General features: G+C 41.0%; 1 protein-coding gene and 1 pseudogene across 2 annotated transcripts in view; both read left to right on the top strand.

Annotated features, from left to right (window-relative positions):
* The first annotated feature begins 1,312 nt into the window (after positions 1-1,312).
* Positions 1,313-24,001, top strand: part of EPM2A (EPM2A glucan phosphatase, laforin) — a 107,647-nt gene continuing 84,958 nt past the window's right edge. The window contains exon 1 of one of the 2 annotated variants that reach the window (XM_078447422.2): positions 1,313-1,709. In XM_078447422.2, coding sequence (XP_078303548.1) covers positions 1,409-1,709 — 301 coding nt within the window. In that variant the 5' untranslated portion in view covers positions 1,313-1,408. The remainder of the gene's footprint in view (positions 1,710-24,001) is intronic. The other variant, XM_078447421.2, reaches the window with a different exon arrangement.
* On the top strand, positions 22,707-23,626 carry LOC144616293 (ADP/ATP translocase 3 pseudogene; annotated as a pseudogene).

Raw genomic sequence — 24,001 nt, 5'->3', positions numbered from 1 at the left:
CAAAGTACGACTGAGGCTTTGGTGTATGTCCTTTTGATCTTGTTATTTCCAATTGCATTTTACTCAGTGCACAGTGTAGCCATAATATTTGTATTGTATTTCAATCCATGCCATAAAATAGGCTAGAATAGATTTTGTTCAGGGGATTAAAGGAGTACTTTCAACTGTTAAAATTACTCAACTTCTTTACCATAAGAGAAAAGGAAATAATGCTTCTTAAATATCTTGTTTCGTCTTCCTTCCTTCGTTCCTTTCTTTCTCCTTCTTTCCTCCCTTCCTTTTCTTCCTCTCCTTGTTTTATATACCGGAATGGGCAGTACTTTGGAAGAGCTGGTAGGAATAATGCCATTTGGACAGTGTACAACACAAGCTGCCCAGGAGAACACAAGAAAGTCCTCAACTGTCAGCTCCCAGGGTCCTTGCATGGCCCAATGACTCTCAATTTCCTAAAATGAGCGTAAGAATATTTTGTAACAGCAAGTTGAATAAACTGACTCACATGCCACTATGATTTAGTGTCTGTTTTGCTACCGAGTCAGCCATGTTTGGCCAGCCTGGCTGTCTTCACGTTTTTCTTTGTGTTTACCGTGAAGCTTAGCAACCAACCAACCACTCAATGGAATACATCAATATTGAAGAGTAAAGCATATTCGTTTACTAGATGTTCCACTAAGACACCGAGTTTGTATGATTAACATTTTTGTATTTTTTTGCTTTACTAAGGATATTATGAACACGTGAAATTTTGCCCCCCCCCCACCCCCATTCACAAGCTTTCAAATAAAAAGCTGGTAAAAAAGTGAACTAGAGGGTATTATATGGGTCGAATGGCGCCTCTTCCAGCAATCAGATCAACCTTCCAAGAGCTAGCAGCGTCTTTCAACATCAGTTATTTTATACCTTCGATTTACAAACAACCAGAGACGCAGGGCGAGTTTAAGGGCCAGAGCTCTCCAGATACCTGGTCCGGGATCTTCCCCTAACTTCACTACCGGCCACTCCTTTGTTCTTTACGACCCGCACAAAGATCATTTTGTGGCCTGGGGAAAGACGACTGGAAACTCGCGGGGCTTCTGATACGTTTCCTAACCCGGGTTGGCCTCCCCTTCCTTCCCTCCGCCGCCCCGCGGAGCCGCGCTGCAGGACCAGGCGGCCGGCCAGGGCAAGCGTCCTTCCCCGGCGGAGCCCACTTCTCCCGCCGCCACAGGCCGGGCTGGAGCAGGCCCCGGCTCCTGGGCCGCGTGATGCAGCCCAAAAAAGGTGCATCCTCGCACGTGTCGCCGCCGGCGCCCCGGCCCCTGGCGACCAGGCCCCCCGCGCCGCCGCCCAATCGCCGCGGCCGCCTCGCGCTCGGGCCACGTCCGCCGGCCGCGGGGACACGGGGACCGCAGCCGCGCCGCCCGCCGCCATGCGGTTCCGGTTCGGGGTGGTGGTGCCGCCCGCGGTGGCCGGGCGGGGGCCGGAGCTGCTGGTCGTGGGCTCGCGGCCCGAGCTGGGGGGCTGGGAGCCGCGCGGGGCCGTGCGCCTGAGGCCGGCGGGCACGGCTGCGGGCGCCGGGGCGCTGGCGCTGCAGGAGCCGGGCCTGTGGCTCGGGGAGGTGGAGCTGGCGCCCGAGGAGGCGGCGCAGGACGGGGCGGAGCCGGGCCGCGTGGACACATTCTGGTACAAGTTCCTGAAGCGGGAGCCGGGAGGAGAGCTCTCCTGGGAAGGTACTGGAAGCCGGCGGCCGTCCCCGGGCGCGGACCGGGGGATCGGGGCTCCGCCTCGGCCTGGGGCGTTCGGCCGGGGCCCGCTGCGCGCCCCCTCCCGGCCTTCGAAAGCCGCCCCGAACTCCCCGGGTGCCCCGGGCTGACCCTTCGCGGCCGCCCGGCGGAGCGGGTCCCGGCGCGCCCCTTTCGCCTTTGCTCCCCGACCCTCCGCCCTCTTCCCGGCACACCCAGCACCCGGTGCCCAGTGTGTGTCCCCCGCGCCCCCCGCGCCCCGGCCGCTCCCGGGTTCGCTCGTCAGCTCCGCCTTAGTGGTTTCTGTGTCTTCCCGCCTCGTTCGCCGAGAAATCACCCAACCGGTGGAGCTGGCCTGCTCGCTCATCCTCGCGCCTCCTTTCCCTCTTAGATCTGAGAGTGAGCGAGTTGCAAACATGTTGAGTGTTTCTCTTTTCGGCCAGACTCTGGTTTCTTAGGCTATACACACAGTATACGTAGTTGTAAAAACAGCCAACTTTCAAGGTAAAAACTTACTGTTTCCTCCGCACACCTTAAGCCCACTGCCAACTGCCAGTATATGTGTCTGTCAACCTATCATGTATCTGTCTCACGCGCAGATCGTGTAATAGATGATTCTACGCCTTGCCTTTTCTTGCCTAACGATATGTTGCGGATGCTTTTTAGTGTCACTCCATAGAGATGTATTTCGTTTTTTAAACGGCAACAGGATAGTCTGCATCCAACTTGGGTGCATTTACGTTGTCTCTTTCTCCTTTGCTATAAACAGTAATAGCTTAATGTGTGCAGCTGTCTTTGAGTATTTGGGAGTGTTGCGGTGGGGTGGATTCTGCCAAGGGAAATTGTTGGGTCAAAGTGTGGCCATATTTTACGTTTCAAAAAGGACTGCTAAATTATACCCTGAAAAGGTTCTACCAATGTAGACTCCCGCCGGCGATGTGTGAATTCAGATGGCAATTTCTCTTAAGTGTGGTGTGCAAAGTACAGGATTGGAGTATGTGCGATTCAGTAGTTGTCTAACGATGATGAAATGAATGTCTCTGTAGAAGTTTATATGACAAAAATGGGCCATTTAGTCATAATGGTGTGGAAACAAAGAATCAGTAAAGAGCTTGAGTATTCTGTAATACGTTTATATATTATCCTTGTCCCACTGGGTTTTATGGCCCGGTGGTATTTATTGTTACTTTGTATTACCATGCCAGAATTGAAAGGTAGCCTCACCAGTTTATATGCCCTTCTTTATAGGATACTTCAGTAGGATACTACTTTTATTAATGATATTATATAATAATTTTTCACAGTAAAATATCTGGTCATTTTATTAAAAATTAAAGACTTACCCTTCCCTAGTCCCTCTCCTTTTCTGTTTTTAGCTTTTCTGATATTCCTTTCAGAGTTCGAAATAATTTGCTTATTATTGCTATTTCTTAATGTATTAAGTTTAACTTTTCCGAGCTTAGATTTTCTGAGTTACTAGGTAAATCATATGTAATATTTTAAAATTAGAAATCGACAGCCACTGTATACCCATAAATTTAGCCATCATACTGTGAAATATGAAGAATTTAAGTTCATTATCTTTCTCATCTTTGCTGATTTTTATATTATTCTTTGATATAAAAATTATATATTTATATCATTGTTGTCTTTCTATTACATAGAAATTTCTGTGTTAGAATTCTATTATATGGAAAGTTACTCCTGTGTAAGAGGATAAGAAAAATAACTGACTTACACATGCTTCTCTCTCTCCTTACTTTGGTTAATTATTTTCTCTACATTGGTAAGTTTTGTATAATTTATATTTTGTTTTATAATTGTTACTATTCCTTCTTGTTTTAGATTTGGTAACTTGATTCTAAGAATGGTAAATTAACAAACAGCATTGTGAGAGGTGTTGTAGGATTCTGGAGCCAGAATGCCTGGGTTCACTGACCTGTGTGTGACCTTGGGCAAGTTACTAAATCTTACTGTTCTGTTGTTGAAAGAACCAAACTGACTAAAATCTAAAGGAATTAGAATAGGACTTACATTAAGTGTTAAGTAAGTGTTAGTGATTATTACCTTTACTGTTATGATTGGGAAATAATTACTGCAGAACCAAGTAGTGCAATTAGTCTCATTAAAAGGGAAATATAATTTTGTGACACGGAACCTGTGCCACCGGAAGGAAAAATTCTCTGCTCTTCTGCTATAAATTACGATTAGAGTTTACTTAAACTTTGTATTTGGGTGGTAATGTTCTTCTACAACTTGTTTTAAAATTTCTAGTTAAATTTTTTTAGCAGAAGACCCACACTGATCATCAGAATTTCCCAGCTTGATTAAGTATTTGATGGATACAGATATCTCACTCTTTGAAAATATTTTTCCTTGAAAAATTGGGGTTATTCTAATTTTCACTGATACATAGCTTTCTGAGCACAGCTATCTGGGACTTTTTTCTTTTTTTTTCTTAATTGAACCCCTGTGTTAGTTACATTGTTTGGGATTCCGTGTCTTCCTCTTTCTTAAATATCTTACTCATTTTTTTGGATTGTATCCTAAAATAATTTTGAAGAAACAGTAAATGAGAGATAACCTATCTGAGAGGTTACATACCTGAATACTTAAATGCCTGAGGATATCTTTATTTTGCCCTCACATTTGATCATTTGGTAGAGTTTTCTAGTCTCAAATTAATTTTGCCTTAGAAGCCGTTGCCTCAGCGCCTTCTAGCACCCATTGTAATTGACAATTGTGATGCTAGACTAAGCCCATTCCTTTGTAGGCAGTCTGTTTATTTTTTTCCTCCCTTTTTGAAGCTTTACAAGCTTTCCTTAAGTTATTTTACCAGGATTTATCGGAGTCTCTTTTGTTTATATTCCTTGACAGTTAATTGGTTGGCTGTTTCAATTTCAGGAATTCTTTCTTTGAACTCAGGGAAATTTTTTATTTTTTCATTTCCTCCCCTGTTTTCTTTGTTCTTCCCTCTGAAATATCTGTTACCCATATATTGTACCTTCTGCATATATGTAAGTATCTCTTAAATTTTGTCTTGTATTTTCTATGTTTTGTGTTTGGATGGATTTTCCTGACAGTGTTTCTCAGATCACTGTTTGGTTTTTAATTAAAAAAAAAAAATTTTTTTTTAACGTTTATTTATTTTTGAGACAGAGAGAGACAGAGCATGAACAGGGGAGGGTCAGAGAGAGAGGGAGACACAGAATCTGAAACAGGCTCCAGGCTCTGAGCAGTCAGCACAGAGCCCGACGTGGGGCTTGAACTCACGGACCGTGAGATCATGACCTGAGCCGAAGTCGGACGCTTAACTGACTGAGCCACCCAGGCGCCCCTGGTTTTTAATTTTTTTTTAATGTTTATTTATTTTTGAGAGGGGAGGGAGGGGCAGAGAGAGGGACACAGAATTCAAAACAGGCTCCAGGGTCTGAGCTGTCAGCATAGAGCCCTACGTGGGGTTTGAACTCAAGAACTGCAAGATCATGACCTGAGCTGAAGTCAGACGCTTAACCCACTGAGCCTCCCAGGTGCCCCTCAGTGTTTGGTTTTTTTTTTTTTTTTTTTTTTTTTTCAACGTTTATTTATTTTTGGGACAGAGAGAGACAGAGCATGAACGGGGGAGGGGCAGAGAGAGAGGGAGACACAGAATCGGAAACAGGCTCCAGGCTCCGAGCCATCAGCCCAGAGCCTGACGCGGGGCTCGAACTCACGGACCGTGAGATCGTGACCTGGATGAAGTCGGACGCCTACCCGACTGCGCCACCCAGGCGCCCAGTGTTTGGTTTTTAATAGTAGCCATTCCATGATTTAGTCCTTACACTGGAATTTTTTTTTTTTTTTTTGGTAATCATATTTTTAATCTTCCACATTTTTCCTGTTATTCTCTGATTTCTTTTTTAGGAACTGCTTTTCTTCCTGTATGGATACAATTAATAACCGAATCTTTCCGATGATGACATTAGATAGAATTGATTGAAAGTTGTTTCTGTCTTGCATTTATTTCTTTTTCTCTATAGGCAATTGTTTTTTTATACTACAGATTTTCCTCAAATATCTGGTAATCCTTGGATGACCATTCATTTTTATGAATAAAGGCTATGTGGATTAGTATAGGTAGTTGGGCTGGTTTTGTTTTGAAGTTGCTTATGCTTACCCCAGATCCCCTCTACATGGGAGGTCATGCATGGGATACTGTGTAATTTGACAGATTTTGCACAGAGAGGTTTCCTTCCTTAGGGTGTGAGGCTGGGGAGCCAGCCAGCTCCAGGTCCTTACAATTAGCGAGTAAAAACAGACAAACAAGCAAACAAAACTTTACTATGTGGAAAGATATTTTAGCTTATTTATTCCTAAATGGAATTGCTTTTTTTGTTTTTGTTTTTGTTTTTTGTTTTTGTTTTGTTTTTACCTTTACCTCTACTGGGTGGATCCATAGATGTCTCAAGATCTTTCCAGAAAAACCTCTCCTTTCTATGTTTAGGGCATACTGAATTCATGTTGCTGATAGGGTGGGCTGGGAGGAGCCATGTGGGAAACCTTCTTTCCTTCCAGTCTTCTCCAGGTTTGCATCTGTTTATTTGTTAGATCTCTTCTTACCTGTTGCTTTATTTTAGAAATCTTCCCTAACTCCTCTCTTAATCTTTCTCATAGTGCCTCTTCCTTTCCTCATACTTCATCTTATAATTTAAAATCACATTAGTTATATTGGCCTAGACTCTTTGATTGCAAGTAATAGAAAACTGAGTGTAAATGAGCCTAAAAAAAAAAAAAAAAAAGAAATCATTATTAACACATATAACCAAACTAAAAGAAGCATGGAATTTAACCAGACAGAGGTCTCCTCACTTGCTCTCCAGCTCTCTCTCTTCCCCCTTGGGTTTGCTTTACTCCGGTTTGGACTTCATTCTCTCAAGCAAACTCTACCAAGCTAGACTTCCCCACAGGGAGCTCCAGGCTTACATACTCAAAGCCAGAGAAGAAAAAAATGTTCTTCCCTGACAGCTCTAGTTAGTAAAATGTGTGGGAGGGGCACCCGGGTGGCTCAGTGGGTTAAATGTCGGACTTCGGCTCAGGTCAAGATCTCACAGTTCGTGAGTTTGAGCCTGGTGTCGGGCTCTGTGCTGACAGCTCAGAGCCTGAAGCTGCTTTGGATTCTGGGTCTCCTTCTTTCTCTGCCCCTCCCCGGCTCAAGCTCTCTCTCTCAAAAAACGAATAAATGTTAAAAAGAAAAAAAAGAAAACTGTGGGGGGAGAAAACCGGAATTCACTTTTCTTGAACCAATCCTTCTTGCCAAGGAGGTGGGAGTACAATGAGCACTGTCAACAGCAAACCCTTCTTGGAGTTGAGGAGGAACACGTCCCCCCAAAAGTGTGTAGTGTTTCAGGGACAGTTTAGAATATACGGTGGTTAACGGGAGGTTATCAGGAAAACACAACAGTTGCTTAAACAAATAAGAGTTAAATTTTCCACTACAGAAAGTACATAGATAGATGGAGGTGGTGATGGTCCACAGCTCATGGATGTCAGGAGAGGGGTCATCATATTTCCTTGGCTTTTTCCTCAGGACACCAGCTGCCGCTCTTATCACCACCTCTGCATCCAGTGGAATATGGGAGGAGAGAGAAGAGTGGAAGTGTCAGCCATGATATCCCTTTTATCTAGAAAGCTGTAACTTCAGCTCAGTCCTCTCCTGTCCAAAACACACACTTCTTTTCACTTGGTGATTGTGAGTAAAGCCGCCGTAAACGGTGATGTGCAAGTTTTTATATACACATAATAAAGATTTTGAAAAGTATTTAAGAATGGGTTTGCCAATCATATAAAGCTAGAATGAGCTTTAGGAGAAACTGCCAAACCATCTTCCAGAGTGATTCTAGCATTTTTCATTTCTACCAGCAATGAATGAGACTTCCTATTGCTACACATCCTCATCGGCAATTGATTTTGTTAATTTTTTGGATTTTAACTATTCTTACAGGTATGCAGTAGTCTCTGAGTTTTAAATTTTTAATGTTTATTTTTGAAAGGGAGAGAGTGTGAGTGGGGGAGGGGCATAGAGAGAAAGAGGGAGACACAGAGTCTGAAGCAGGCTCCAGGCTCTGAGCCTTCAGCACAGAGCCCCATGCGGGGCTCGAACTCACAAATTGCGAGAATATGACCTGAGCTGAAGTCAGAGGCTTAACCGACTGAGCCACCCAGGCTCCCCTGATTTTTAAATTTTTAAAAAATGTTTATTTATTATTTTTGAGAGAGACAGAGCATGAGCAGGGGAGGGGCAGAGAGAGAGAGGGAGACATAGAATCTGAAGCAGGCTCCAGGCTCTGTGCTGTCCGATGCAGGGCTCAAACTCACGAACCATGAGATCATGACCTGAGCCGAAGTCGGACACTTAACCAATTGAGCCACCCAGGCACCCCTCTGATTTTTTAAATTAGCAATTCCCTAATAATAAATGATGTGAAGCATCTTTTTATATGCTTATTTGTCATCTGTAATGTCTTTAATTGGGTGTCTGCTCAGATCTCTTCTCCACTTTTTAGGTAGGTTGTTTGTTTTCTTATTGCTGACTTTTAACAGTTCTTTGAATATTTGGATACAATTCTAAAGTGATAGGTGATTTGCAAATATTTCCTCCCTGTCACCTGTCTTTTCATTTTCTTAACAGTATTATATACAATGTAAACCTTTAAACTTTAATGCAGTCCAACTTTTTTTTTTTCTTTTATGGATTGTGCTTTTGGTTTTGAATAAAAAACTCACTTCTAAGTCCAGGTTACCTAGATTTCCTTCAGTGTTATCTTCTAGAAGCTTTCTATAGTTTGGCATGTTACATGTAGGTGTATAATCCATTTTGTGTTAATTTTTATTTATGATACAAAGCCTGTGTCTAGGTTCTTTTTTGGTTTTCATGTGGGCATCCAATTGTTCCAGCCCTATTTGTTGAAAACTTTGTCTTTCCTTTTTTGATGTGCCTTTTAAAACTCAGTTGACTGTATTTGCACTGCTCTATGTGCCCATTCTTTCACCCACATCACACTGGGTTGGTTACGGTAGTTTTTGGCTAATCTTGAAATATTAATACTATGGACCCTCCATCTTTGTTTTCTTCAGTATTGTGTTGAGTCTTTTTGATGTTTTGCCTTTTCACTTAATTTTAGAATCAATTTGTTGTTATTACAAAATAGCTTGCTGTGATTTGGTTGGGATTGCATTGACTATATATCAAGTTTACAAAAATTGACATCTTAACAGTACTGAGTCTTTTAATCTATGAACCTGGAATATGTCTCCATTTAATTAGGTCTTCTTTGATTTCTTTCATTAGTGTTTTGTAGTTGTTCACATACAGATCCTGTACGTGTTTTGTTAGATTTATACATTGTTTTTGGGAGGGGTGTTATTTTAAAGGGTGTATTTAAAAACTTTTCCATTTTATTTTATTTTTTTATTAAAAAATTTTTTTTAATGTTCATTTATTTCTGAGACAGAGAGAGACAGAGCATGAGTGGAGGAGGGGCAGAGAGAGAGGGAGATACAGAATCAGAAGCAAGCTCCAGGCTCTGAGCTGTCAGCATAGAGCCCAAAGTGGGGCTTGAACCCATGAACCATGAGATCATGACCTGAGCTGAAGTTGGTCGCTCAACCGACTGAGCCACCCAGGCGCCCCAAAACACTTTTCAATTTTAAATTTCAATTGTTCATTGCTGATACATAGAAGGAAATTGACTTGGGGCGCCTGGGTGGCGCAGTCGGTTAAGCGTCCGACTTCAGCCAGGTCACGATCTCGCGGTCCGTGAGTTCGAGCCCCGCGTCAGGCTCTGGGCTGATGGCTCGGAGCCTGGAGCCTGTTTCCGATTCTGTGTCTCCCTCTCTCTCTGCCCCTCCCCCGTTCATGCTCTGTCTCTCTCTGTCCCAAAAATAAATAAAAAAAAAAAAAAAAAAAAAAAAAAAAGGAAATTGACTTCCATATCTATTGATATTTGTTTGGATGCTGGACATTGTGGTTTTACATTGTTTTAGAATTTCAAATTTTTTTTTCTGGCAGTTATTTGTGAATTAGTTACCTTTGAAGTTTATCTCGAAGTTTTATAAGGTTTATATAGGTACATAGTAGTTTTTAGTGTAGGGCTAAATTAGCCCCACTACTAAACAATGACCCTTCTAATGTTCTCTTTTGAATGCCCCATGTATTAAATAAGATCTCCTCACCCTGATGGAAATGCACATGTTTCTCCGTTCTGTATTAGCTCTGCCAAGTCTTTAGCATACAATATTCAGAAATTTACTCTGTTTTTTGTATGGCTTGCCATTTGTCCTTTGTATGGCTCTATCAAATTTCATTTTATGCAGCCACAGATTGGCACGAAGCTGAAGAATCTAGGAGACTTTTGTGAAGATTTATCAAACTCTTTCTCTTCATTGCTTTCTCATTTCTGGAATTTGTTCTTACAAATTCTACTCACCCTGTTCTCCCCATATTTGTATTTCTGTTTTCTCAATTATAGGTACCATTAAGTTCTATTTGGAATCCTGTCCCTGTGTCATGGTTCAGAAATTCTCTATAAGTAGAAATCCATGGCATTCATATTGTTCGCCTTGTTTCTTTCTCTTCTCTCAGAAATTATAGTCCTGTGCTGCCTTTTGTTCAGCATTTGAAAGCAGTTGTTTCATATATTGTGCCATTGTTTTAGTTGTTACTTTAACAGGAAAGAGAAGAAGTCTTGGACTGATTTTTAAAAGTTTGCAGGTAGATATTTTTCTAGCATATTTTTAAAAATTTTGCAGAACAATTCTTTTTTAAAATATGTTTATTTATTTTTGAGAAAGAGAGAGAAAGAGCCAGCACAGAGCCCGGCTTGGGGCTCAAACTCACGAACTGTGAGATCATGACCTGAGCTGAAATCAAGAATTAGATGCTTAACCAACTGAGCCACCCAGATGCCCCACAAAATAATTCTTGATTTTGTGGTTTATTTCTAATATATTTATGTGTGTGTGTATTTATATGTACATGGATTCACACACATACAGAGTCTAATATATGTATTTTTCTTGTTAAAATTAGGTTGTTTTCCTGGTTTTCTTTTTTTTTTTTAATCAAAAAAAATTTTTTTTTTAACATTTCTTCACCTTTGAAAGACAGAGAGAGACAGAGTGCGAATGGGGAAGGGGCAGAGAGAGAGGGAGACACAGAATCCGAAGCAGGCTCCGGGCTGCAAGCTGTCAGCATGGAGCCCAATGCGGGGCTCAAACTCACAGACCGCAAGATCATGACCTGAGCTGAAGTCGGCCGCCCAACCAACTGAGCCACCCAGGCACCCCTCCTTGTTTTCTTTAATGCTGAAGATCCTTAACTCTTTACTTAGAACCTGGCATTAAATTTTGTCCCTACTCAGTAACACTCTGTCTCGGTTTATGGTTTTAGATGTTAATGGCCGTAAGTTCAACATTCAAATTATCACTATTTTTACTCCACTCTTTTTTTCTTTTCAAAAATTAATTTATCTTCATTTCATATTACTTTTTGTGCCACAACAATGATTATGTTAAAGTAGAAATGACATGAACATTTCTAATTTTTAAATAATCTATTATAATTTAAGGAGATTAAACAAATCACCATGCATAACTTTATATTTTAAGATAATGTATTAGTTTTCTAGGGGTACCATAACAAATTACCACAAACTGGATGACTTAAACAACAGATTTATTTTCTCATAGTTCTGGAGGCTAGAAGTCCCAAATCAGAGTTTCAGCAGGATTGGTTTCTTCTGAGGTGTGTGAGGGAAAGATCTGTCCAAGGCCTTTCTCTGTGGCTTGTAGATGGTCATCTTTTCCCTAATCCTTACTTGATCTTCTCTCTATGCATCTCTCTGTCCAAATTTTCTCTCTTTATGAGGACACCAGTCACATTGCATTAATGCCTATCCCAGTGACTTCATTTTAAAGTTGACTACTACTGTAAAGGTACTGTTTCGAAATAAGATAATATTCAGAAGAACTGAAGGGTAGGATCTCAACATATGAATTTTTGGGGACACAATTCAACCCACAACGTGTAGTAAATTTTTTCTAATATCTAATTCATTATTATTAACATTCTAAATTATTAAAGAAGGTTATCAGTTGTCTTTGGGTGGGAAAACTTGCCCTATGCCTACTTCACTGTTTTCTATACTCTAGATAAAAGACATGTATTTAGAAGGTAATATGAAGGGATACCATAGCACAGTGGAAAGAACAAGTGTTTGGAATAGGATAAACTCTGATCAGACATCAGATTCTGCCACAGACTTGTATAACCTTATATAAATTACTTAACCCCATAACTTTGTTTGCTTCCTTTCTAAAAAGGGATGATTAAAAACTGTACTAGGGTTGTTACGAGGACTAGTTCATAAAGTGCCTAGAAGAAAGTAGTAGCTATCACTTTGAAATAGCCAACAATTTATAGCAGCTGAATTACCTTGGTCTTTTCATTTTCAATACAAAATTCATTGATCTTGAAGAAAGTTTATGTTCATAGAAGCAGCAGTTTTGTGTAATATTTGACTAATCCATACAATGGATTATATTCTAGATTATGCTACATCTCCCAATATTACTTGCCTTTCCCATTTCTACTTCTGCTTCTACTCCAGCTATGCTATACCTTGGGGAAGACTTGGTTTGAGTGGAGGATAGATGGACATGTACTGAATAAGAGATATCATCCACATTGCAGCTGAGTTTTGTGGATACAGTGCACTCAATTTTAATTGGATAAACTTTGAGTAGAAGAACAATCTCCGAAGTATGACCTTGGTCCTTTGTTTCATCCATTATGAGGTGAGAGTCTTTCAAGAACATAGTTTTGCTTACTACACTCAAAGGAACCATCAAAAAGGAAGGAATCAAAGTTAAGGAATCATTAAAAAGGCAGTACACACAGAGGGGCCTGGTAGAGCATTACAGGAGAATAGTGTAATGAGATAGGAATGACAAGGATAAGGAAACCTTTGAAGAGTGACATATGACATGGTCAAGAAAGATTTATTTTGGTAATAGTTTATTACTGTTGAATGAAAAATTCCACCTAAAAATTATAATGAAACTTTACTGTTTCTTGGTCACCTGAAATTATTGTACGTTGATTTCATTTTATGATGGAGAAAGTGGGGTCCAAAGAGGTTTAGTGGATAATCTAAGCTCACACGGTGCTAACCTATGGGAAACGCTGGCTGTGGGAAACAGCTTCTTTTAGGCATGATTCAGCACTAAGCAGGGCATGGGAATTTGGTGAATGAATTTTAATATCCCATCTACAAACTCTTAACTGTGGGACTTCACAGATGAGAAAGAGTTCGTGCTGGCTGTGTAAGATCTGGGATATCTCTGTATTATCGGCGAGAAGGGAATTGACAGAGAATGAGAAAGAATGGGGAAGTGAGTTGATACTCTACTTACTCCAAATGATCCTTCTCTTGACATTCTCTTGGTGGCTCCCCAACTCCTTTTTCTTGAGAGCATTCTTTTTTGTGTTGTATCAGCCAAAATGACCCGAATTTTTAATAACATCAAGAAGGATCTTCAAACCAAAATGGCAAGCATTTCCTTGCCTTGTGGATCCAAACCAGTTGTACTAGACAGGAGGAAAATAATCCAGGAGTAGATATTATTGCAGTTTCTTATTCAGTCTCCTCTAGTACCTGATCCTCTATCATTTGCCAGAGAGTTAATGAGAGCTGAAATGAAAATTCTTGCTGCTTTTATACGATTTGTTCATGTCCCCTAGAAGCAGAATGAGGTTCTAGTTTTAGGGTAGGTTAAAGAAAAAATATTGTCGCATGCTCACACAGTGTGGAGGGAGAAAAGTTATGAACTTTTTCTTTTTAAAGGTGGTACATCGACTACAATCTTAAAAATGTTCTTTGCTGCTCCTAAAGAAACAAAATAATCAGTTGGATAAAGCATTAATTTAAACAAGTGTAGGGGCACAAGTATAGGGTTAAGCATCCGACTCGATTTTGGCTCAGGTCATCATCTCATGGTTTGTGAGTTTGAGCCCCGTGTTGGGATCTGCGTGGGCAGTGTGGAGTCTGCTTGGGATTTTCTCTCTCTCCCTATCTCTCTGCCCTTCCCTTGCTTGCTCTCTGTCTCAAAATAAAAAATACTAAGAAAATAATTTAAAAATTTTAAACAAGTATAACATACTTTATGTTGTTTAATTTGGGAAAATAAAATGCATATAGTGGAGATTTTATATTTCACTGTGTTTCTTTGTGTAAAAATAATGCTTATGAGTATTTGGGATGCGAGAGGGAATGAGGAAAAGATTTACAGTTGGACTTAATGAGATGAGAAACGTCAGAGGAGATTTCAACTTTCTGCAAAAGACTCAGGCTCTGCTGGCAGGTCAGGTCCCCCTCGCTGGGCGTCTCTTAGATCTCGCTATCGGCTTCTGTACAGGAAGGCTCATTAAAATGTTCTGTTATTCCGAGATCCTCAACTTGAATATTGTTATCTGGACAGTTCTCTGTTTTTTGCTCCGATGGTGGGATCCTGGGCTGCGTCCAGCCAGCGTAGGTCTGTAGTACAGCCAGTATGCACCGAGTGAGAAGCTTAACATTTTCAGTTCTATGACCTTCATGTTTTTAACTGTTAAATCATACTGTCACGTTAACATAACATAGAGCTTTATCCTGAATTTTAGCTAATTAAACCATAGAGAATTAGATAAACGGTTACTGTGAAATCATTTTCTTTTCAGTTTAGTAAACTATAATTTTATATTATAGTTATTATATTATATTATATTATTATATTATAATTATATTATAATGATGTAATATATTATATTATATTGTATTGTCATAATTCTATATTATGTCCATGAGCAAAGAAGATTTTTATCAACATTTCACTTATGATTGCCAAAATTTCTGGATGCTATATTTGTAGATTTTATGAACTATTTGTGCCTTTGGAAAAAGTTACTATAGCATTTAGATTCATGTCTTTTGCTATAAAGTACCAATTTATTACCTTCATCATTGACTGAAATCACTAAAAAATCTATTTGAGGAGCGTGACGACCGTTACCCAGAACAATTCCAGAGCTGGAGAAATTTTGGACTCCCATTCACCGAAGATTGTATTTGGAGGTTACACTGTTATTTCCATGATCTTCTATTCAGAGCTAATCTCAATATAGTGTATTAAGTTCTGAGGTGGTGCGGATTCTGAATGTTGAATACAGAAACATGTTGGCTTAAAGCATCGCTTTAACACTAGTTCAGAATAATTATGAAGAAGTTTTGAGCTAATACATACGAATATGCTTTGTAAATGGAAGTAATAATTATTTTATATTAAAATATTGACAGGATTTTATCACTGGCTTATTTATATTTATCGTTTTTTAGTGATATTTCGCATTTGTTTGCAATGAGGGAGTATCCTATAAAATTTTTCTTAGAAAAGCACTTTACCCCCGAACTGTGTATACATTTTTGCAAAAGCTTCAGTCTTTACTTACTCTGCTTGGAAATTTGAATCTGCAATTTTTACTTGATGATGTCTTTTGATTGTAGTTGAAGAGGTTTTATTATTTTTCAGAGAGATGCACTTAGAATTCATTAGTGAATCAATCTAATTAGGTGTGAGGAATGTAGAGAGACATCATCCAAATCAGACTTAAAACAGGGAACTCTTTTAGGTACTCTGCTATTACAAAGATGAAAAAAATACTATGAAAATAAAAATGTATTAATTTCACTAAACTTCACATTTTAGTCTTGTTTAAAACCTTACTTTGGTATTAGCCATTGAGAAAGGATGTATATAACTTTCCCTTCCTCAATTAGAAAAAAATCCTAACAAATCAGAATAGGTGTTTGATTCACATATTCAACTCAACACAATTTTGAGGCTCAGTTATCCACTTGGAATTGTAATAGGTGCTTGGAAACAACAGTGAAAAATTCACAGCTCTTGAACTTAAGAGATTTACATTCTAGCTGAGAAGACAAAGATTTATAATCAAGGAGGGACCGTGACAGAAATCTGAAAATCTATATGCAGTGATGTGGAGGAAGTTCATCCCAGTAAGAATTCAGGAATGGGAGAGGGGTTAGGGAAGTCTTTATAGAAGGGATAGTGTTTTAAACAAACCTGGTATTTATTTATTTATTTATTTATTTATTTTTTTTTTTAATTTTTTTTTTTTTCAACGTTTATTTTTGGGACAGAGAGAGACAGAGCATGAATGGGGGAGGGTCAGAGAGAGGGAGACACAGAATCGGAAACAGGCTCCAGGCTCTGAGCCATCAGCCCAGAGCCTGACGCGGGGCTCGAACTCACGGACCGTGAGATCGTGACCTGGCTGAAGTCGGACGCTTAACCGACTGCGCCACCCAGGCGCCCCACAAACCTGGTATTTAAAGAAAGATGGGATCTTCCCTCATTATTTTTTTCTGTAATTGTGAAAGTAAAAGCATCAGAATTATTTTTAGAAATCAGCCAGATGTGAGAATCATGGTTTTATTAGAGTGACAAGGGAAAAGCCGAAGTCTGGGGTTCAAAGGCATTTAAGTTTTTAGGCCTTTTGTGATAGGACTCCCTGGAAGGCCTGTGATGGGTGGCTGAGCTGTACAGGGGAGAGTGCTTTGGGGGCAGCTGGTGAGGGAGGTGGGAATGAGGACTGCAGGAGGGAGGGGGGCATCCTCTGTGCGGGGGTGAGTAGGGCCTTCTTTCCTGAGGCCTGGAGGACTGAGGCAGGGACAGCCTTTCTCTCTGCTTTGTTCATTTTGAGCCACTGCTGTTGGCATCTTTTCTTTTTCTGCAAGTGTAACTCAGGGAACTCTGTAGTGAATTTTCTAGATGCATCAGTGATTCCCTAACCTGACTGAGCATTAGGATCACCTGGTGCATTAATTAGTTAATATACAGAGCAATATTGATTTCAGAAGTAGAATTCAGTGATTCCTCATTTATATACAACACCCAGTGCTCATCACAACAGGTGCCCTTTTTAATACCCATCACCCATCTAACCCATTCCTCACCTACTTCCCTCCATCAACCCTCAGTTTGTTTTCTATCATTGAGTCTCTTGTGGTTTGTTTCCCTCTCTTCTCCCCCCCCCTCCCCCACCCCCACGCTTCCCATCTGTTCATCTGTTTTGTTTTTTAAATTCCCCATAGGAGGAGGGATACCTGGGTGGCTCAGTCAGTTAAGTGTCTGACTTCAGCTCAGGTCATGATCTCATGGTTCCTGAGTTTGAGCCCTGCATTGGGCTCTCTGCTGTCAGCACAAAGTCCACTTCAGATCTTCTGTCCCCCTCTCTCTTTACCCCTCCCCGCTCACATTTTCTCTCTCTCTCTCTCTCTCTCTCAAATGTAAACATTAAAAAATAAATTCCACATATGAGTGAAATCATATGATATTTGTCTTTATCTGATTGACTTATTTCACTTAGCATAATACCCTCTAGATCCATTCATGTCATTGCAAATGGCAAGATTTCATTCCTTTTGATGGCTAATTTCCAGTATGTATATGTGTATATATATATATATATATATATATATATATATACACACACACACACATACACACACACGTGTATATATATATATATATATATATATATATATACGCATATATATATATATACGTGTGTGTGTATATATATATATACGCATATATATATATACGTGTGTGTGTATATATATATGTATGTATATATACATATATATATACACACACATACACACACACACACACGCATCTTTATCCATTCAGCAGTCGATGGACATCTGTACTCTCTCCATAGTATGGCTATTATTGATAATGCTGCTATAAACATTGGGCTGCATGTATGCCTTCAAATCTGTATTTTTGTATCCTTTGGGTGAATATCTAATAGTGCAACTGCTGGATCGTAGCATTGTTCTATTTTTTTTTTAACATTTATCAATTTTTGAGACACAGAGACAGAGCATGAGCAGGAGAGGAGCAGAGAGTGAGAGACACACAGAATCCGAAGCAGGCTCCAGGCTTTGAGCTGTCAGCACAGGGCCCAGCACAGGGCTCGAACCCATGAACCAGGAGATCATGACTTGAGCAGAAGACAGATGCTTAACCAACTGAGCCACCCAGGCACCCCTACTTTTAGTTCTTTGAGGAACCTCCATTCTGTTTTCCAGAGTGACTGTACCAGTTTGCATTCCCACCAACAGTGCAAGAGGGTTTCCCTTTCTTCGCATCCCTGCCAACACCTATTTTTCTTGTGTTGTTAATTTTAGCCATTCTGACAGGTGTGAGGTGGTATCTCATCATGGTTTTGATTTGTATTTCCCTGATTATGAGTAGTGTTGAGCATCTTTTCATGTGTCTGTTAGCCATCTGGATGTCTTCTTCAGAAAATTGTCTTTCATATCTTCTGCCCATTTCTTAACTGGGTTCATTTTTTGGGTGTTGAGTTTGATAAGTTCATTATAGATTTTGGATACTAAAATCATATATGTTAATACAAATTTCTTTTCCCATTTTGTTGGTTGCCTTTTAGTTTTGTTGATTGTTTTCATTGAGCTAGTGAGCTTTTAAAATGTTAAAAACATTTTAAAAATGTTTTTATTTGTTTATTTATTTTTGAGAGAGAGAGAGAGCGCAAGAGAGTGAGCGGGGGAGGGGCAGACAGAGAGGGGAACAGAGGATCTGAAGTGGGCTTTGTGCTGATAGCAGCGAGCCCAATGCAGGGCTCGAACCCACGAACCATGAGATCATGACCTGAGCCACCCAGGTGCCCCAACCTGGTGAGCTTTTTAAACATACAGATTCTTGGGTCAGTTGCAGATTTATGGAATCTCCAAAGGTGGAATCTAGAAATTCATTTATTTAAAAGGAGTTTTATTGAGATCTAAGTTACATGTCATAAAATTCACCCCTTTAAGCGTAAAAATTCAGTGGTTTTTAGTATATTTACGATGTTGTGTAATCAACATTAATTCTCCAACATTTTCACAACAAATCAATCCCCATTTCTCCTTCCTCCATCCTCTGGCAAATGCAGTAATATATTTTCTGTCTCTGTTCATTTGCCTATTCTGAATATTTCATATAAATGGAACCATACAATATGGGGCTCTTTGTAACTGATTATACATTCTTCATTCGTACTTTCATGATTTAAAGACACTAGCTCAGTCACTTAAGTAAGTTTGTAGAAGCATAACTTCTTAGGCTGGGCTGATTACATCATGAACCCCTGGGGTGTGACAAGCATTTCCTAGTCTACATCCTTAAGAGATTTTGATTTAATAGTTCTGAGACTGGCCAGGGACTAAGAATTTTACAGTTTCCCAAGGTACTTTTGAAAACCAGGTGGTTTGGGAGACCACTGTAAGGGATTCTGCAAGTTGCAATAGTTCCATTCAACCCATACCCCACCCCCAGCCACCTCTTTTTATTTTCATCCTACTGCTTCTGTTATGGTTTGGTTTCTTGGCATTTCAGTGGCCTTTTACAAAATCTAACTCCTTTGTGTCCCTTCTCTATTCAGTCCTTCCTCCACGCTGCTACCAGGATTATCTTCCTAAAATACAAATTGGATAGTGTCACATCTATGATTAAAAATTCTTTGATGATTTCTTATTTCCTACAAAATGAATCCAAACTTCTTACTATGACCTTTGAGGCTCCTCACAATCTGTCAATTATCTACTTTTGTCTGCACTCCTGCCGCTTGCTGAAAACAATCAAGAGTTCCAGCCACCCAGACTCTTTATTTCCCCCCAACATTTCATGCAACTCTTTGATAATGCTATCGCTTTTCTTGGATTTCTGTCACAGTTGTGGCAGTCTTAGATCTGCAGTGAACCATGCTACGTTATTCCATTGGCTTTGGTGGAATAATATGAAAATCAGAGGCGGCTTCTTCAAATAATTTATACTTATGATACAGTTCTTAAATACAAATGATTATATGATGTAAAATTATTGAATCTATCTAAACCAAACCTTCTGGTTAAGGTACAACACCCATACAGGCATATACTTATTTCCTTGGATTAGGGATACAGGGGATTAGTATCTTAATCTCTATGGGGTGTCTGCCATGGTCCATTGGTGGCATTGTAGGACAGATTGCTTTCTTTTTCTCTGGCAGCTGCCGAGGCCATCCGTGTTGGTTGGATTCAGTATGAAGGCTTTCATTAGAGCTTCTGGTCAGAGGCTCAACCTTCCAGCATTAGCAACGGGAAGGAATACTATGCACTCTTCCAACTGGAGATCTTATGGAGCTATGAAAATAGCACACAGTTTAGTGAACTCATATAGTTTTAGTCATATACAGTAAAACTTTGGATTGCAAGTAATTTGTCCTGTGAGTGTTCTGCAAGACAAGCAAACATTTCTAATAAATTTTAACTTGATAAATGAGCGATGTCTTGCAATATGAGTAGTATGTGATGCTGAATGTCACATGATCACAACTGAGCCACTGGTTCTCATTCTCTCTCTCTTCCTCTCTCCTTCTCTCTCTCTCTCTCTCTCTCTCTCTCTCTGTGGGATTGTGAGTGATCATCTCCCATGCTCAGATGTTTGGTCTCAGGCCGCGGTGTTAGGCAGAAATAAGTGATTTTTCAGAACATTGGAAGGTGCCCACAACTGGCACTAGTGTATTTTCTGTCACTTAAAAGCGCCCATGGACCGTCCTTTGCTTTTCCATACCAGAGTCAGCTAGGAGTGCTTTGCTTCCTTCTATGTCAGGCTGCCTGCAGATACAGACCCTTTGCTGCCTTATTGCCAGTTACATTAAATACAGTATATGACAAGAGTTTATTAATACTGTACTGTAGTCAGCATCCATGAGAGCGTGTACAATGGCCCTCATGCAGAAAAAGGTTGAAAAGAAAGGCAGTAAGAAGAAGGAGATGATTACAGTGGAAGTTAAGAAAGAAAGAAATCAAGAAGTACGAATGAGGTATGCGAGTGGCTGAAATTGCAAGATATTATAAGAAATCCACATCTGCATCTTGTCTGCAGAGGAGGAGGAGAAAAAAGCGGACAAATCCTTTACTTCAAATGAGATTAGGGAGATATGTAAAATGTGGGAAACAGTGCCAAATTTTGTAGAAAAGCACCACCTGAATAAGGCCGTAGTAGTGTGAGCAATGAATCTGTTCAACAACAACGCAATGTCACATTTTCACAAAATCCTCGAAAGGAGGCAAAAACAAATGTCGTTGGATAGATTCCTTGTTAACGTTGCAAGAAAAGAAAAAGATTCCATTGGGCCAATAGACAGCAGTGATTTCTGTGAGTGATAGAGAAAGTTGTCCTACACAGTAACCCTCCTCTCTCGTCTCCCTCACAGCAGCCACGAAGGTTTTCAAAGTTAAGTGCAGGTTAATTTGTTTATTTTTCTTTATATTTTGTATTTTTTATTATTTTGTATTATATTACAGTATTGTAATCATTTTTAAGTGTTTTTTTTTCTTACTTTTTTGAGAGAGCATGAGTGGGGAGTGTCAGGGAGAGAGGGGGACGGAAGATCCAAAGCAGACCTGGTGCTGACAAGCTGACAGTAGCAAGCCCAATGTGGGGCTTGAACTCATGAACTATGAGATCATGACCTGAGTCAAAATTGGACGATCAACTGACTGAGCCACCCAGGTATCCCTATTGTAACCATTTTTATATGAATATTTTTGGGTTGTGGAACGAATCATCTGAGTTTCCATTATTTCTTATGGGGAAAATTGCCTTGATGTAGAAGTGTTTTGGATTATAAGCATGTTTCTGGAATGAATTATGCTCGAAAACCAAGGTTTTACTGTATACGATTAGTGCCTGTACTGGCTCTGTTGCCCCACTCAACTGGTTGTGGGTTTGGCATACATTTGAGTTAGGCAACCCTGACATGTTGATCAGGGATATAATTTGTGTACCACTCCCACCTCCATGGCCATGGTTTTATTTATAGGTACATTGAGCAACCCTGCCATATTGCTTCTGATCAGATGTGGTATCCGGCAGTAGAAAGAGGCAGCTTTCAGGACTTTGTGCTGATAAAGTACTGTGTCAGTACTGGGACTTGGGACCATAAATCAGAGTTATAAACATTCGAAATACGTTTCTACTTGTCTAATACATACTCGTGTAGATCTCATGTGTCTGACATCTACATACTCCAAGTCCTCTGGCCTTCTATGATAACCCTTTCTTTTAACTGCTTGAATTCCCATCTGGCAGACTGAGAGATCTGACCTCTGTCCTTTATGTTACCCAGAACCACCTCTCCTCAGCATATTTGGAAAAGGTGGGGTAAGGCATACTGTTAATTGTTTGCCAGTGTTCACATCCTCTCCCTCTGGGTGAATTATTCTTCTTTGCTCTGTTGAAGAAGAATATCTTTGTCATATGGCTTGCTTTGGTTAATAAAATATAAGAGGAAATGATGTGTGTCACTTCCTATTGCTTTGCCGTACTCCTTTCTCTCTGCCAAGAGATTACTATTGATGTTCCAAATAGTGACTGCTCTGTCTGATGATCCCAGCCTGAAGATGATGAAATGTGAAGAATGGCCCTTGCTTAGCCAATCCACAGTGAACTCCAGCCCAGGCAAGAAATAAACCTTTGCTCTTCTAGGAGACCTGATAACTTAGGTGTTTATTATCATAGCATGCCCTACGATCTAAAACAATGCCTAGCATTTGGCGGGTGTTCATTAAATACTTGATGAATGAATGAACTTGAGCAAGGTACTTTCCAGGTGTCTCAAACTGGTATACTAAAACTGTCTTCTCATCTTCAGTGTGGTCCTGGACTAGTGAATAATAGAAATCCACTATTGTCTTAAAGCAACAGTGTCTAAAAGACATTTCAGGGGGACAAAAACATTATTTCAAGTTGAAGGAGACATGCATATGATCTAGAATAGAGCACAAATCTCACAGGAATTTTTAAGGGAAAAATACAAGTCTTCCAAGAATTTTCATGACAGTATGGGGTACTGCTTCAAGCTATGTTCCCAAGACCCCTTGGAGATGTTTGAGAAGCTTTGATAATCGCCAAGTCTCTGTTTTCTCTTCTCTGAAATACTTCCTGGCTGGAGACCTCACTGCCACCATCTCTAAGACGGCCGTGACCCTGATCAGCGGGCACAGTGGCTGCTGCAGGTGCGAGCAGATTGCCGCCAACCAGCGGTGCAAGGGCATCGCAGACTGCATCGTGCGCATCCCCAAGGAGCAGGGCGTGCTGCCCTGACCTGGCCAACATCATCCGCTACTTCCCCACACACGCCCTCAACCTGGCCTTCCGGGATAAGTACAACCAGATCTTCCTGGAGGGGGGAGGGGCGTGGACAAGCGCACGCAGTTCTGGAGTTATTTTGCCGGTGATCTGGCCTCAGGTGGGGCACCTGGAGCCACCTCCCTCTGCTTCATGCCCCCCCCCCCCCCCCCCCCCGCCCCCGCGGGATTTCGCCAGAACCCAAGTGGCAGCCGACATGGGGAAGTCCGAGCAGGAGTTCAAAGGCCTGGGGGACTGTCTGGTAAAGATGACCAGGCACCGGGGCCTGGACCACGGCTTCAGTGTCTGGGGCAGGGCATCACCATTGTCCACCCGGCGGCCTACTTCGGCGTGTACGACCCAGCCGAAGGCACGCTCCCGGGCCCCAGGAACACCCCCAGACCGTGACAGCCGCGGCAGGCGGGCTCTCCTGCCCCTTCGACACCGTGCAGTTGCGGGTGATGATGCGGTGGGGGCACAAAGGAGCTGACGTTACATACGAGGGGACCCTCGACTGCTGGTGGAAACCTTCCATGACGAAGGGGGCAAAACCTTATTCAAGGGCACATGGTCCAATGTCCTGGGGGCCAGGGTGCGCCTTTGTGCTGGTTCTGTACGCGAGCTGAAGAAAGTCCTAGCGGTGTGCTTCCCAGACACGGGGACCAAGGCCATCACGTAGAATACTTATGTTAGGGGCCACTGATATTCCAGAAATTCCAGTGTCCTTGTCCCGGCCAGATCACGTATAGAGGACTGGGGAAGGTTCTAAAAGGAGCTCTTTGCGATGGACCATTGGCACCAGATTCCATGTATTGGTTGTGGAGGCTGGGGGTGGGAAGGGGATTTAGGACCTCTTCCTGAGTCCACAGGCAGTTCTGCCACACTGACCCTAGAGTCCAGGTGGTTGTGGGACCTTAGTTGTGTTTAAGCACTTAATTTAAGAATCATGTCTCGGTTTGTACTTAAGCACTGTTCTCTTTTGCACAGCCGAATGTTTGCAA

This window comes from Panthera onca, chromosome B2 (assembly GCF_046562875.1).
Source record: "Panthera onca isolate mPanOnc1 chromosome B2, mPanOnc1 haplotype 2, whole genome shotgun sequence".
Taxonomy (NCBI): Eukaryota; Metazoa; Chordata; class Mammalia; order Carnivora; family Felidae; genus Panthera; species Panthera onca.
This window is presented reverse-complemented; position numbering and strand designations above follow the sequence as displayed.